At 35.9% G+C, this 17,381-nt stretch overlaps 1 protein-coding gene across 3 annotated transcripts; it reads left to right on the plus strand.

The window, feature by feature from the left end:
- The first annotated feature begins 559 nt into the window (after positions 1-559).
- On the plus strand, positions 560-16,475 carry LOC127882153 (mucin-5AC-like). Of its 3 annotated transcripts, none has more exons than XM_052430618.1 (7): positions 560-711; positions 5,102-5,560; positions 8,252-8,497; positions 9,341-9,507; positions 11,666-11,790; positions 12,040-12,350; positions 12,736-16,475. In XM_052430618.1, exons 2-7 carry the CDS (start codon positions 5,290-5,292, stop codon positions 12,864-12,866), a joined length of 1,251 nt encoding a protein of 416 aa, XP_052286578.1. In that variant the 5' UTR covers positions 560-711; positions 5,102-5,289; the 3' UTR covers positions 12,867-16,475. The 3 variants fall into 3 exon arrangements, with proteins under 3 accessions (XP_052286578.1, XP_052286580.1, XP_052286579.1); XM_052430620.1 differs by lacking the exon at positions 560-711 and adding an exon at positions 4,667-4,725; XM_052430619.1 differs by lacking the exon at positions 560-711 and adding an exon at positions 4,780-4,900.
- The last annotated feature ends 906 nt before the right edge of the window (positions 16,476-17,381 follow it).

Below are 17,381 nucleotides of genomic sequence, written 5' to 3' on the forward strand. Positions count from 1 at the left end.
AGATCATTTACGTATAACTTAAAGCCAATTCCACAATTTAACTCTTTCAGTGCGGGAACCGAATTTTGAAGGCCTTTGCAAACAGTTTGGATCCAGATGAGACGCCACAGAACGTGGCGTCTCATCTGGATCCAAACTGTTTGCTATTCTGATAGTATTCTTTGAAAAAAATCGAAGAAAACGCTAATTTTAGAAATTCAGCAGACGGACATTTTAGCAGACGACAAATTTTCCAGCATGCAAAGGGTTAAGAAGACATAAGCTCTGTATACACCGATTCTGTAGGATAACATTTTAAAGTAAAAAATAACACAAAATGTCTTAATTCTGCCAAAGGTTGTCACAGTGCGCCGAATAGAAATGGGCGCAACAAGCAGACTACAATTTGGTAGACATAAAAGGCTTTGTCTACATCGCAAAATGAGGTTAACCAGCCCATCACAACAACGAATTATCTCCGGACGCAGATATCATTCCGGAAGGAAGTACTTGCATTGTCGCTCATTGAAGACAAAGAATTCGGTTAAACGCTAGTATATTTTACAAGCGACTTCAAAAACACAATTTACTCATTACGCAATCCGACAGTTCTTTTCATAAAAAATAGTTGTTACCTACTACTTTGAATTACCTTTTTTGTTTTCAAGTTAAAAATGATGAATGCTCGAGATGCGGTCAGGATATGCATACTTATGATTACATTAATTTCATGTAAGTTTTTAGCAATTGTTTGCTTCATTAAAAGCTTCTTTGTTGGGTTGTGCGGTGATATCCGAATTTATAGCATGATATGCATTTTTTTTCAACGAAGACAATGCATCTTCTTAAAACATTTCAACTGTTTTCAAAGCATTTACATTATGCATTTTACCATTCAGATAACATTATTTCGGTCACGTCAGTAAACCGAAGTCTATTGTATGTCTACATGTTCTTTTAAAATAAATTCCAAACTTGCTTAACTGAACATTGCATGAAATTATAAAAATATGCAAGATCCTTTACTCACAATGTAACAGTCAGAAGTGACGTTTTCAGTATTTGAAATGACGATGTCACGGTCTGAACTTACAATGTCACGGTCTTAACTTACAATGTCAGGGTTTTAACTTACGGTCTGAAATGTCAAGGTCACGATGTTTACTAACAATGTCACGGTCTGACCTCTCAATGTCACGATGTCTACCTACAATGTCACGGTCTGAACTGAAAATGTCACGGTTTTAACTAACAATGTCACGGTTTTAACTTACAATGTCACGGTCAGATCTGACAATGTCACGATAAGAACTTATAATTTTACGGTATGGACTAAAAAATATCTTGGTCTAAACTTTAAATGCCACGGTCGTAACTTGCAATGTCACGGTCTGAACTAAAAATGTCAGGGCATTAACTTACAATGTCACTGTTTTTAATTTACAATGTCACGGTGCTAACTTTCACTGTCAGGGTCAAAACTTACAATGTCACAGTCTTAACTTACAATGTCACGGTCTTGACATTCAATGTCACGGTCTTAACTTACAATGTGACGGTCTTAACTTAAAATGTAACGGTCTTAACTTACAATGTCACGGTCTTTACCAACAATGTCACGGTCTTAACATACAATGTCACGGTCTTAACTTACAATGTCACCGTCTTAACTTACAATGTCACTGTCTTAGTTTACAATGTCATTGTCTTATGATACAATGGCACGGTCTTTACTTACAATGTCAGGATATAACTGACAATGTCACGGTCGTATCGTACAATGTTACTGTTTTAACATACAACGTCACGGTCTAAGCTTACAATGTCACGGTCTTAAATAACAATGTAACGGTCTTAACTTACACAGTAACGGTCTAAACTTACAATGTCACGGTCTTGACATTCAATGTCACGGTCTTAACTTACAATGTCACGGTCTTAACTTACAATGTAACAGTCTTAACTTTTAATGTCACGGTCTTTACTAACAATGTCACGGTCTTAACATACAATGTCACGGTCTTAACTTACAATGTCACAGTCTTAACTGACAATGTCACGGTCTTAATTTACAATTTCACGGTGTTAAGTTACAATGGCACGGTCTTAGCTTTCAATGTCACGGTCTTAACTCACAATGTCACGGCCGTATTGTACAATATTACGGTTTTAACATACAACGTCACGGTCTTAACTTATAATGTCACGGTCTTATCGTGTTATGTCACGATCTTAACTTCCATTGCCACGGTGCACTGTTTGAACTGCCAACGTCAAAGTCTTAAAATACAAGTTCACGGTCTTAACATACAATGTCACGGTTTTGACTTCAATTGCCACGGTCTGAATCGACATTTTCATTGTTGAACTGCCGATGTCAAGGTCTTAAAATACATTTTCACGGTCTGAACCAATATTGTGATGACTGAGAAGATGGTGTGGAGGACAACAGCGAGGAACTAGCAGGGCAAAATGTTGATGATTCTGCGATGGATAAACTGTGATATGTCAGTTTATGTTCAATGATCTTTTCAATATTAACGCATGAATTTCGGAACTATTTTTAAGATTTTGTTTAACAACTAAAACATACAAGAGGCTTGCTCTGGTGAAACGGAGTCTGGTACGTTTGAGTCGCGTTCTGAGAAAACTGGGCATTATGCATGTGCGTAAAGTGTCGTCCCAGAGTAGTCTGTGCAGTCCACACAGGCTAATCAGGGACGACACTTCCCGCTTTTATGATAATTTTCGTTTAAACAAAGTCTCTTCTTTGCATAAATCCGTTAAGGCGGAAAGTGTCGTCCCTGATTAGCCTGTGCGGACTGCACAGGCTAATCTGGGACGACACTTTACGCACATGCATCAAACCCCTTTTTCACACAGCACGGCTCAAGTGCGTAAAGCGTCGTCCCAGATTAGCATGTGCAGTCCGCTTTGTCAGTTACAACACATTTTGCGACTTAACAGGATTTTCGCTATGAAAAGACTTCCTTTTAACAAAAATACAATTAAAGCGGAAAGTGTCATCCCTTTTAAGCCTCGGTTGACAGCATCTGCTATTCTTGGACGATACTTAACGCACCTGCGATAAGCCCGGTAATTCGAGAACGAGGCTAATAAAAGTTGTTGTTTGACATATGTATAGTTGTGGTATCCTCTTAATTGTTTAAAAAAAGAGACAATAAAATTGCTAGATTTTTTTTGTATTCGGGATACAAACTGAACCTGGTTTGTACCAACTCCCGTTTATAACTTCTCATTATCAAGGATGTCATATTCGAAAAATAATCATACGAAAGTTTTATTTCTGAAATTAACAGTCTGAAATCACCGACAGAGTCTCTGAATGAAAGAAACCCTAGAGAAAATGAAGGAGGAAATGGATGGAGGATTTAACATTTCGAAGAAATGGGCCGTGTTCTGTGAAAAGGGGTTTCAATGAATGTGCGTAAAATGTCGTCCCAGAGTAGCCTGTGCAGTCCACACAGACTAATCAGGGACGACACTTCCCGCTTTCATGGTATTTTTCGTTTACAGAAAGTCTCTTCTTTGTAAAAGAACAGTTTAGGGCGGAAAGTGTCGCACAGGCTAATCTTGGAAGGCACTAAACGCACATGTATTAAACCCCTTTTTCACAGAACACGGTCCAAAGATTTTATGACACATTTTTTAACAAAATATTTCACATACTTATATAACAGAACGAAATAACAAGACTCAATTTTGTCGGGATCACGTTTTTTATACATGTATGGCTGTTTCAAATATACTTGTTGAATGTTTATATATATATATATATATATATATATATATATATATATATATATATATATATATATATATATATATATAATTATTTTTTTGTCAAATGAATTGCAATTTGTAAAGCATGCAGAAAGTCTGTTATAAGGCCCCTTTTATTTTGCCAATCATTTCAATAATATAAATATATTATATTAATTAATTAATTTTGTTTTTGCTTTTGTTTTTCAATCAGTGAATGCTTTGTTTTGATGTTAAGCATTCTAATGGTCTACAGTATATTATTTGCTTCATCAAATTGCATCCACAATAAAGTATTTGCTATCGGCTAGCGATGTATATATTGCTTGATACATTAAAAATTTAAGTTATGAAATCGGTTCTTTAAAAACTACGTATGAAGAAACAAATGCTGTTCACAACTGAACAGTCAGGCGAACATTTAGCCAGGGTCATCCACATTTAAGTATAAACATGAGCCGTGCTTTGTGATAAAGGGTTTAAAGCACTTGCGTATTAAAAGTATCGTCCCAAATTAGCTTGTGCAGACTGAACAGGTTAATTAGGGACGACACTTTCCGCCTAAACTTAATTTTTGCTAAGAAGAGACTTTCTTGAAACGAAAAATATCATAAAAGCGGAAAGTGTCGTCCCTGATTAGCCTGTGCGAACTGCACAGTCTAATCCGGGACGACACTTTACGCATATGCATTAAACCCCTTTTTCACAGATCACGGCCCAAATGCTGTAGACAACTTTACAGTCAGGAGAATACTTTGCAAGGCTCATTCACATTAAAGTATACAAAATACTGTATATTAGTAACACATGCGTCACATTACAAGTGGTTTTGACTTCTTATAATACTTCGAATTTCCTGTCTCGTCCGCCCAAGACAAAATATATTTAAGATAATCATTAGAACATAGCTGTTTACGGACGCAAATACACTTAACGCCGGACATCTAGAATTTCCGATTCCGAGTAAGCTATGCTTATAAATATTTAAAAAAAATATATATGCGTGCATGTATGCATCACAACTTGAATCCGTCTTATAAACCATTACTGGATGTGATTGTTTGAGAAAGCGAGTTTGTTTTTTTATCATCATTTCTGTCTTAAATGAATGTACCTCTAGTTGTGAAGTTTTGTTAAAGTAAGATAACTTTCAGTTCTAAACGATTTGCGCTAAATAGGAGAGCTCAATAACAATACGGACGTTAATGTAAATTTAAAATAACATTGTTGTTATTTGAAATCATCAATTGAAATATTAGACGTTTTGTTGTTTGGAGTTTATAGAAATCTTCATTTGTGTGTGTCTCCATAAGGTATACTAGATTAAATTTCCTTCCAGCAAACATTCGTTCTGTAACAAGCGTGCAACCAATTGATGCCCCTGGCGCCACTATAGTGACGTCATCGACACAAGATTCTCAAATGACGTCAGAGACGCAAGTCTTTAACAGTCGTTCAAACGTCACTGATCACCACAGAAGCATCAAATAACTCATCAACGAGTTTAACACCAAGCTATTTCACCAAATGTTCAAAACGCGACAAACGCCTCCATCATGGAAACTGCCACACTTAAATTGGCGTCATCATCAACTGTCACGTCACAGCAGTTTGTTAGCAAGGACGCTAGCACAACGCTTACGAAAACAATCACAGCAACATACGATTTCTACAACCGAAGGATCAACGACGTTTTCGTCTTCAAATCAAATGCCAGGTGTATCCCTTTCCGTGACATCGTCGGATTCTTTGAAGATGGTTTCATTGAATACAACTTCAGCAGCGTTTAATACGTCAGGTATTTATTCAGTTTCATTTATACATTCATAAAGTATTTCACTTTTGTAAACGTTTTAACGTTTTAAGAATTTCGTTCACTTATTAAATTCATTGTCTCACTATTAATAATTCACTTAAAGTAAAGTTTTGAATGTGTGATTTCATAAATAAGTATTTTCCCAGTATGTTTGTTTTTGCATTTTAATTTTTCTCAGGTTTGAGACAAGAATACTTTTGGTTTCGATTTGAAATCGTTAGTCTTTTTTAATGTTTTTTAATGGTTAGTCGTCATCTCGATAACCGGTGGCAATTCGATGACAGAGGAAAACAAAAGACACGAGCGAGGGGAAAATTCTTCAGTTATTTTTTATGTATATCCTAAAGATTTGTTTTTAGACAAGTCACATAGTAGAGTTTATAAATGCTTTAATCCTTTTTGATTGGGAAAAGCAATCACGGACGAATGGTAGATTTTGCCTCTAAAATAGAAAAATAGGTCGGAAAAGAGCATGAACTGGATCAACAGTAAACATTTTAACAAAATAAAACTCATTACAAATATTTCAAGAAATTGTTGGATATTCCAGCATGTAGAGTAATCACTGTGCTTCAAATACTGAAATTTTGATGGTATTTAATTAAATATAAACGAAGATAGAGCATTTTTAAATAGGTGGTATTCATGAAGTTGCAGACACTTTGATTCCATTTAAACGATATTTCGGATAACAGAGACTTTCAACACATTGGGCACTCTTATAACCGAGTTTTGTCTTCTACCTGAAATGCATTTATGTATATGAGCCATGTTCTGAGAATACTGGGCATAATGCATTTGCGTTAAGTCCGTCCCAGATTAGCCTGTGCAGTCCGCACAGGCTAATAAGGGACGACACTTTCCGCCTAAATTGGATTTTTGCGAAGAAGAGACTTCATTTAAACGAAAAATGCCATAAAAGGAGAAAGTGTCGTCCCTGATTAGCCTGTGCGGACTGCACATGCTTATCTGGGACGGCACTTTACGCACATGCATTATGCCCAGTTTTCTCGTAACACGACTCAATTATTATGGTTATTTTTACCAAACATTTTGAAGTACGAATCACTGTGCATAGTGAAGCGCGAAACATTGGGGATCTATGCATAACTTAATTACAAGCACACGTGAAATATAAACAATGGCGGTGTTCGTTTTCAAAAATCACATTACTATTAATAAATACTAGTAATATTATAATTGCAATTTTAATAAGATTAACATGCATATTTCTGAAGAGATATATTTCAAGTGACGACCGGAAATAATTGTCTACATTATGAAGTTGTTTTTAGTGGTAACTGGAGATTCAGAGAGATCAAAATACAACGGATCATGTGGATCAATACGATCGTGTTAAATTTTACTTATAGCAGGGCTCTTAATAACGGGAGCGAATGGGTCTTTAAGAGACGAATACACCTTTGTTTTGCATAAAATCCTATGTCGTTGATGCCCATTAGAATCGCATCATCAAGACGATACTTATGCGTAACAACAAAATTAACAATTGAACTTGAAAACTCCCTTTATCTTGAGCTCTACTTAAAGTTAGCACTTAAAACCTTACGCAATGATTACGTTAGCTCGAAGTGCGATTCACCTGACCCTAAATCACTTTATTGATTGAGTTAAAAGGATTTCGGACCTGCATCGCTGCTGATATTTATCTCTAAGTAGCAGTTGTAGCAGAGTGATGTTTCATGACATGCTATCTAATATATAAGTTATTGTCCTTTATTATACCATAATTATATTGCTTTAGATCAACTGTTTCGCTACAAAGAACGTTAGTTAAAATTGTTTAAGCTCGTGTATTATGCGAAGATCCGGCGGTTGGGTGACACGAAAACTAGAAAATATATGGCCATATAGACTATACACATCAGATATATGGAGTTAGTTTCATATGTATCTTTCACATTTACACAAAATCATAATCATATTCCAATGGATAAGAAGCTGTTTCGGTAAATCGTTTTTAATTTACTTCAATGCGTACATTTTTATGACTTGCCTGCTTTACAATAAAAATATTCCTCAGCGAATTCTGCATTTCTGAATCACTAAAAAGAGTGTGTTATAGCTGGTAAAAAGTGTCGACTCATCTGGAATAGAAGTGCGCTTGTCATTGAGATAATCGATTTAAGAAGTTTCCATGAAATTTGGTATCCGACTCTTAAAATATTTGAATTTTCTCAAATACGTTTGTTAACTAAAATGTAGCATGTTGTAACATTAATGGATATATTGATCTTTTATTTCGAAAAGTTAGCACGTTCTTGGTTTATTACCAATTATTTTATTATGTTGAAATATGTACTGATGCCTGCTGATTATCGATGGAATGTTATCATTTTTTAATATAATCCACCGTTTTTCTTTCTCCGCAATACGAAGTGCTATACCATTAATCGACCAAACAATGTCCCGTGTCTGAAAACAAAATGAACAGAACATATATAACAGAAAGCTGAAGAAACCTTCTCTTGCGCGTGACTTTTGATGTTCTCTGTTATCGATGTACCATCTGTTATCAAAGTATCCGCATACCCGGCGTGGTCGTAGTACTATGTAGCATATTTTTGTTTATATTTAAATTCGAAAGGCCATTATATTAAATATTTCTTAATTAAAATTACGACATCGCTATATGAAATTTTACCGTTTTAGATGTGCCAATGCCAATGACAACATTCTCAAGTAATGCAATGTCTGGCTCTCCCTCAACATCAGCCTTTACAAAAATATCAACAGAAACAACTGCGACATCAAACGCTACAACAACAACAACACCCAACGTCATAACAGAAACGTCACCAAAACCAAATACAATAACGACAATAACACGGGTCACCCACTTAACTAATTCTAGTGGGAACTCCGATAAAGAGGGAATGACACCGATTCCGTGCGAAGGTAACGCAAACATGCTGTAAAATATTCAATTTTTTAATACGCTCATCAACTCCAATTTACTATTTCATAAATCTAAACTGAAATTCTACTAATCCGAGGACGCAAAACATTAATTTGGTAAGCCTTTAAGTCAAAATATTGCAAAAATGTATCATGATATTTGCCTTACTCGTATTTTGTCTTGCTTGAAGAATCTTGTAACAATTTTTCAATCTCCACGCTCTCCACGAGTTGTCGTTCCATGCTCTCACATATCTCTGCCATCACAAGAAAATCCTTCCAGATCTGAAAGGATTTTAAAGTAAATGTATTATATTATGAAAAGTAGTATCATTTTCTTTCGTATTTCAAAAATAGTGTATAAATTTAGCTGCATAATGAAAAACAAATCCTAAATTATAAAAAAAGTAAAGATAAAAACGGGAAAATCATTGTATCACATGGCTCGGTTATCATCACGTGGTTGGTTAAAACGGCAGGGACCTGATCGAGCTATGCTGGTTCCACTCAAATCGCTGCACGGGGGTAATGATTTATGCATTTGTTAATGGAGATTGGGATCGACAATGCAGCAATTAGACATACGACGACAAATATCAGGAACTTAACTTATTCGAGATCGAATGAATCAAGTTATGAAGTGCCTTTTTGAAAACATTCGCTTTCATATTTTATATGACTTTGTTTACATTATATCTCTTTTGGGATAAAATATCATAAAACAGGTATCATTAAATAAAGGCCAACAAAGATATAACTATATTTAGAAACAGTTACAAAATTACATATCGATTGTCACTAAAAGAATCGGGTGTACATGTATATGAAATTGCTATTTTGTAGAATCATCGCTCGGAAGACTCGGACTTCCGGTGATTTTCGCTATGGCGACGGTCATTGCTATACTTTTACTAATCGTTGTCATCCTCATCACCAAACAACTTCGTACAAGTCGTAGACGACGACGGATGAATGATGATAGAGACATGCCGAGGCTAAAAATGATAGAGGTATATCGGTGATGTTTCATTTGACAAAACAGAAATGTAATAAACGAATATTTGTTTAAGCCAAGCACTTTTTAACACACCTAAATGTGTCATAGACAAATTTATAAATGTCAGAACGGATATAACTGCATGATTCTGACGTCGGTCATTATAAAATTGATATATTAAAGGGGCCTTTTCACAGATTTTGGCATTTTTTTTAACTTATTCATTAAATGCTTTATAGTGATAAATGTAAACATTGGATCGTAAAAGCTCCATTAAAAAATCAAGAAAAAAAATTAAAAAAAGGAAAAGAACATTGCCCGGAGCAGGTTTCGAACCAGTGACCCCTGGAGTCCTGCCAGCGTCCTGAAGTAAAAACGCTTTAGCCTACTGAGCTATTCCGCCGAGTACACAGCCTGGACGTATTTTATACTTTATATAAGCAATCTTCGTAGTTTCACAAAATTTAACGACAAAAAAGAACTCTTCAAATTATTCAATCGTTTCGCGTTGCAACGCTTTATAATTTTTAGGTTTTAAAATCGTCAAAAGATGCATATAATGGCTATATTAGAGCATGGTTAATGTTCAGTATTACTGTTTCCTCACAAATATCATAACTAAAACGAAAACTTACGAATCTGAAACAACTTTTTTCAATTTTGTCAATTTACCAAAGCGTGAAAAGATCCCTTTAAGTATCGAACACGGCCAGCGAAGCTATGTTTAGGTGTTGTGCTTAGCCTGATATACAACCGTAACTTAAATATTTGCAATTAAAAGTGTTGAACCTAAACCAGCTATACTACTGTTTTATTAATATGTTTTAAATGGGCCTTTTCACGTCTTGGTTAATTGAAAAATTAAAGGAAGTTGTTTCAGATTCGCAAATTTTCGATTTAGTTATACTATTTGTGAGGAAACAGTAATACTGAACATTTACCATGCTTCAAAATAGCCAATATATGCATCTTTTGACGATTAAAAAACCTGAAAGTTATAAAGCGTTGCAACGCGAAACGATTGAATAATTTGGATAGTTCTGTTGCTGTCGTTATATTGTGAAACTTCGAGGATTGCTTATATATAGTATAAAATGCTTTCTACATTGCGTGAGCGCGGATGGTCGAGTGGTCTAAATGGTACATACTTTTACTGCAGGACTCCAGGAGTCAGTGTATCGAGCCCAGTTGAGGGTTACTTTTTTCTTTTTTAATTTTATTCTCGTTTTTTTTCTGGAGTTTTTTATTTCGAATATTTACAATTATCAATATAAAGCATTTTATGACAAACTTCAAAACATGCAAAAATCTGTGAAAAGGCCCCTTCATCTACCAACATTAACATAGCTTAATATTATATAGGTATTTTACAGAAACACGGTTACGTTTAGGTGTTTTGGGCACAGACAAAACAGCAATATACAAGTTACCATTCGCCGTTTTGTATTTGATTGCAGGCCCAATGTTACAATGAATACCAAGAAGAAAATCAGTTGACCATTTCCACAGTTTAGATTGAAACTCTAATGGCGTAATAAAACTTGCAAAAACACTCTTTTGTTTAAGCAACACTTATGTGTATCAAGTAACGTGTAGGAATACATTTTTAGAAGAGTATGTGATTTTTAAACAAATTATAATATCAGTGTTCTTTCAAAAATAAAACAATAGCTGGTACTTGATCGAGTTGATCCAATAGAAGTTGGACATCAAGGCAACTGTAAGTGTTTCCTATACCAAGTCACATTACTTCAATGTGAGCGTATCGCAGTAATATACATACTCAGTGAGCCTCGTTCTGGGAAAATGTTGCTTAATTTATGCGCATTGAATTTATGCCCGTAAAGAGTCTTCACAGTATAGCCTGTGCAGTCCTCATTGGTTATTCAAGGACGACACTGAATGCTTTTATGGACTTGTTCTTGTAAAGAAGGTTTACTTTAGACAAATATTCTAGATGGAAAGTGTCGTTTTAAATAAGCCAGTGTGGACTGCACAGGCTAACCTGGGACGGCATTTTCCGCACATGAATTAAGTCCCGTTTTCTCAGAACGTGTTCTTCTCTGAGCCTCTTAAATGAATCGTACCATTAATAACAAAATAGTTCCACGTAGACCGATTTCTTATCTAGACTGTCAGTGCCTAAAATACCTTAATAAATGTGCCCCTAGATCAAGGACGCGGACACGGTGCGCGCGAATCAAGTTCACGAGGACATGCATACGTACTCGCTGGACTACGACCGCCACGTGCAGGAAAAGATACAGGAGCACAGGCGCAGCGTCCAACATCCCGCGTATGTATTATATTGTGATATTTCAACTATTTAATATAAGCGTTACCCAAAATACTTCGTTCGATTTTGCTCATAAAGTTAAAGGACAAGGTTTTAAAACCCCATAAAGGCAATTTGTATTAAATGTCATCGATGTGCATTATATATATATATTATTATTTTGATTATTATGGCTCAATAAATGTGCGAAAATATGTTAATACATATGAACAAGTCTTTTTAAATTAATCTTAAGACGAACATTTACAGGGCGAGTAAGCCAGCCGTTGGAGGGACCACTACATTTCAGCTGAACAAAAGACCAAGCCTTAAGCCGACGGTCGACGTCTCGTCATCGACTACCGTTCAGCCGCCGAAGAGCGCTGTCCCAGTGCCCCCGCTAAGTGCAACAAGCACTTTCCAGTTGGCAAAGAGGCTGAGCGCGCGCGGATCCTCGACGTCGTCAACTTCCGGTCAGCCGCCGCCGCCCCCGAGTCCGCTGCTGCTTCCCGGGGAGACGAGGCATGCGCGCGACACCGATAAGGCTAACACCGATGACGACGTGTTTGTTTTCAATTTAGGTAAATTTTGTATCATGTTTGCAAAAGTCTGGTTGAAGTTTAACTACACTTATGAGAGAAACTTTAACATAAGTTTAAATTGTAATTGATGCCTCTTAACGCCTAAATGCCCGATTGAGATATATAACTTTAAAAACAATGTACTCGAAAAAGAGAACATGACGTTTTAAAATCTTGACTCAATATGGCTTAAATTTATATCACGGATCAATCTTAGTATGTTTATTTACTTTTACTGAACCGAACTATGTGAAGTTTTATAACTCAGTTTTATAACTATAATGTAAATATGTACGGTTTATTGGATCTTTACCTACCCAAATTCAGCTTCCGGTTTATATCCAATGTGTTTAAAATCTCTTTAAATGTCCATTATGCATTAAAGCTAAACGTCCCAGCGAAAGTCTTACTAACCGAAGGGAGAGTACTCGGCCAGAAACGGAACCAAAGAAAGGCAACTCTGCGGTAACAAATCAGGAAGGCTATGGAATAGACAAATACATTACGGACGTGTGACGAGAATGCACGCATTAAGGGAAACAGAGTCTGCATTAGGTCCATCCAATTCAGTTTTTTTTATTAATTTTATTTAACTTTCTCTGTTTATCATGATCCATTCGACATGTTCTTGCCTATTGACTATTGTTTATTGAGCCTTGTTCTGTGAAAACTTGGCTTAATGCATGTGCATAAAGTGTCATCGAAGATTAGCCCGTGAATGCGCATAGGCTGATCAAGGACTACACATTCTGCTTTAATGGATGTTTTCCTTTAAAGGCGGTCTCTTCTGATTAAACAGCCAGTCTTGGTGGAAAGTGTGGTCGCATATAAGCCTGTGAGAACTGCACAAGCTAATCTGGGACGCCACTTTGCGCACATGAATTACAGAACGAGGCTTATTCAGAGGAGGTAATCACGTGATAGTCAAGATGGCGACGCCCATGCCGAGACATGTATTTTTCGCCGTTTTATAACCATTATTACTTGTCTTTAATTTTTAAATGACATTCACATACCAGATAGACCGAATATTAATACGTAATAAACGCTAGTAACTTTCTTGCTGATATGGCTGGAAAGTGAGCGGCATTTTAAACAATTAAAACATAAAATAACGGGTATAAAACGGCGAAAAATACCTGTCTCGGCATGGACGTCACTATCTGCTCACCCAGGCGGCCAGGGTCCAGTTCCCAGCAGCAAGCTAGTTTGGTTGGTGGTCACCATACCGGAAAGGTGGGGTTTCCTCCTGGTACTCCGGCTTCACCTAAACAACACAATACCACACCGCAATCAACCCATTTATGCATAGCGTCTAGAAAAAAGGCCTTGGCAAACAGCGTAGACCCATGTGGCGTCTAATCAGGGTCTGCGCTGTTTGCTTAAAGGAATTTCTGTAAGAAATATTCTAAATATAGAAATAAATATACCATACATCCCTAATTTTGGAAATAAATTGATCCAATTTAGAAGGATGGGAGAGTCCACTAGGCATAAATGGGTTAAAACAATCTTTCAGTAACCATGAATTAGCTGGAAATTGCAGCTATACTACAAAATTCGACAAAACTTTCGTGGGTCTAGTAATTTCATTTACGTACGAGTGCTGGGGCACACATCGGGTCCACACATAATGTAGCCACTGGCTTGGAAAAGCTCTCATAAACTTCGAAAAACACACGAGCTTAACATAAGGACATGATCTTTAAACCGGTGTAGCCTTCGGGGGCTTGAGCCCACATTCGGGGATGGAGCAACATTCCATAAGCGTTGAACCGATTTATCAGTTCTCGATCAGATAAATGCGCCAATCTGTCATCAGAGCAATCGGTTGACATTATTAAACTGGGCCACCAGGAATGCATACACATTTTGTGCAAGTTCGATAGAGATTCACTGTTTGATGATATTAAGTCCAAGTAATTATTTATAGATTTTGACATTTCGTGATTTTAAATGATAGAGTCATATTGCTCGTTTAATAAAAATTCATTGAACAGTGGATCAATTCGAATAACAGTTTTAGTAGATATTAAAATATGAATTATTTGTTGATTTTTCAAAATTTTACAACATTTGTTAAAAAAGATAAGCCCTATGAAAAATATGAGTTGTAATAGAAGCGACATTAAGTGTAGTGGTGGCGATAAAGATAAGTAACTGCTATATACTATGCGCCTGTGCATGCTTTGTAAAAGTGTATGTTCATACTGTAATGAATACAACAATCTAATACTGAAACGCTATGAGTAATATTGTTCAGTATTATCTACATTGGTATTGGTTTGTCGAAAGGTATAAACATATTTGTTTCATGACTTACCTAAAAATTAAGTAAGGTCTATTTCCAAAATGTATACAACTTTCTTTGTGAACATAAACCATTGTTTTAAATTACAAAAATGTTTGCCGCTGTAAATTATAAATTGTGTTTAGTTATATTGTGCATTTATTTATTCGCTGCGTATCAATCACCATAAATCTAGGTCACACTTGATCTTAGTCACTGACGCCAAAAATTGCCTCAAGATATATTTAATTGTTTGAACAGGTCGGTATGAGGTCAACATTTTCTAAGGCGATACAGATCTTTGCCAGGTATGATCTTTTTAGTAGTCTTATTATGAAGCCTCGTTCTGGCTAATAATGAACGACGCTTTCCGCCTGAACTGGATGTTCGTTTAGAATAGACTACCTTAAAGGGGCCGTCCAACAGATTTTGGCATGTATTAAAGCTTGTCAGTAACTGCTTTAAATGCTTTATATTGATAAATTTAAACATTTGAACTAAAAATCTCCAGTAAAAAATAATAATACAATTTAAAAAAAAGAAGAAAAAACGTTAACCTCCACAGGGCTCGAACCACTGACCCCTGGAGTCATGGAAGCTTGGAGTAAAATGTCTCCCGACTTTACCACTCGATCATCCACGCTCACGTCATAAGCGGAGGCATTTTTCAGCTATATAAGCAATCCTCGTAGTTTCCCAAAATATCGATTCGCGTTGAACGACGCTTTAATCTGTTGGACAGTCCCTTTAAATTAAGAAGGATTCTATTAAAGATGAAAGTGTCGTCCTTGATTAGCCATAATCCGCGAGTCTAACCGGAACACGTCGCAACCCTGCATCCATATTTGAGGTAAAAACATTTATTTTGATGATACCATTGTAGTCTATACAGAAACGAACAAAACATGTAATTATTACGTGTTTCGATTGGATATTCCATTTTACTTTTTATCACGTGTCATTTCATTGGTCAATTTTTATTATTATCATATTACACAATGTACAGAACCTTCAATCGTTTTGTTGATCATGTTTCCTCATTGATAGACATTAGCCTTGTTCTAGGAAAACGGGGCTTAATGCATTTGCGTTAAGTGCCGCCCCAGACTAGCCTTTGCTACCCGTATAGATTACTCTTAGACGACACTTTCCGCCTAGACTGCATTGTTGCTTAGAAGATACTTCATTTAGAAGAAATATTCAATAAACACAGAAAGTGTTTTCTCTCTGATTAGGCTGTTTGCAATGAATAGGCTCATCTGGGACAACACTTTACGCACATTAAGATCCGCTTTTCCAAGAGCAAGGTGCAAATATACTTGATGCATGTTCATGTTTTACCAGTTCCGTTGGCATAATATGGTAAGCGTTTTACAGAAAATTATACGAAATATACAATACGAAGACTATTGTGTTATGATTCATATAAAAGAAAACAACCCAAGACAAAATACGCTTGAGTTCTCATCACGGCTGACAAAAATCAAACAAATTATGTGTTAATATAAACTGTGTCATTCATGTGTTTTTTTAAACTGTGCCAGTTATGTGTAACAATTTACTGTCCCAATTTATTTGCTATCTTTAGATGTGCCAATGTTAGTGCTACTATTGACTGTACCAGTGTATGTGTTTGTCTTAACTAAGCACAATTAGTGTTACTCGTAACTGTGCCAAATAATCGATTTTAAGTCAAAACCAATCTGTGAGTTACTCTTAGCTGTACCAAATTATCGATTTAAAAAAAACACTAAATGATGTTTTACTAAAAAGTGTAGCAGATTTTCGATTGTTCGTGTAACCAATTGATGTGTTTCTAATAAATATATATAATACATGCATTTGATTTTCAGTGAAACCAATTTATGTGCTACTCTGAACTGTTTCAAATAATCGACTTTTGTTAAAACCAATGTATGTTGTAATATTAATTAATTAAAGTAATCGATTTTCAGTAAAACAAATTGATGTATTATTTTTAACTCTGCCACGGGTCCACACATTATGTCGCCTCTGGCTCGAAAAGACCTCATAAACTTCGAAAAACACACGAGCATAACCCATTTATGCCTAGCATCTAGAAAAAAAGGCTTTGGTAAACAGCGTAGACCCAGAGACACGCCGCATGGTGCGGCGTCTCATCTAAGTCTGCGCTGTTTGCTTAAAGGAATTTCTGTAAGAAATATTCTAAATGTAGAAATAAATATACTAGACATCCCTAATTTTTGAAATAAATTTATCCAATTTAGAAGGATGGGAGAGTCCACTAGGCATAAATGGGTTAACATAAGGACACGATCTTCAGACCGGTGTAGCCTTCGGGAGCTTAAATGAGCCCACCTTCGGGAATGGAGCAACATTCCAGAAGCGTTGAACCGATTTATCAGTTCTCGATCAGATAAATGCGCCAATCTGTCATCAGAGCAATCGGTTGAAATAAATGAATCTGGGCCACCAGAAATGCATACACATTTTGTGCATCTTCGATAGAGATACACTGTTTGATGATATTAACTTAAAGTAATTATTTATAGATTTTGACATTTTGTGATTTTCAATGCTTGAGTCATAATGCTCGTTTAATGAAAATTCATTGAACCGTGGATAAATTCTAATATCAGTTTTAGGAGATATCAAAGTATGAATTATTTGATGATTTTTCAAAATTTCACAAAATATGTTACACAAATTTATTAAGACCCTGTGACAAATATGGCATTCAGAATACAACCATACCGAAA

The sequence above is a fragment of the Dreissena polymorpha genome, chromosome 5 (genome assembly GCF_020536995.1).
Source record: "Dreissena polymorpha isolate Duluth1 chromosome 5, UMN_Dpol_1.0, whole genome shotgun sequence".
In the NCBI taxonomy this organism is placed as follows: Eukaryota; Metazoa; Mollusca; class Bivalvia; order Myida; family Dreissenidae; genus Dreissena; species Dreissena polymorpha.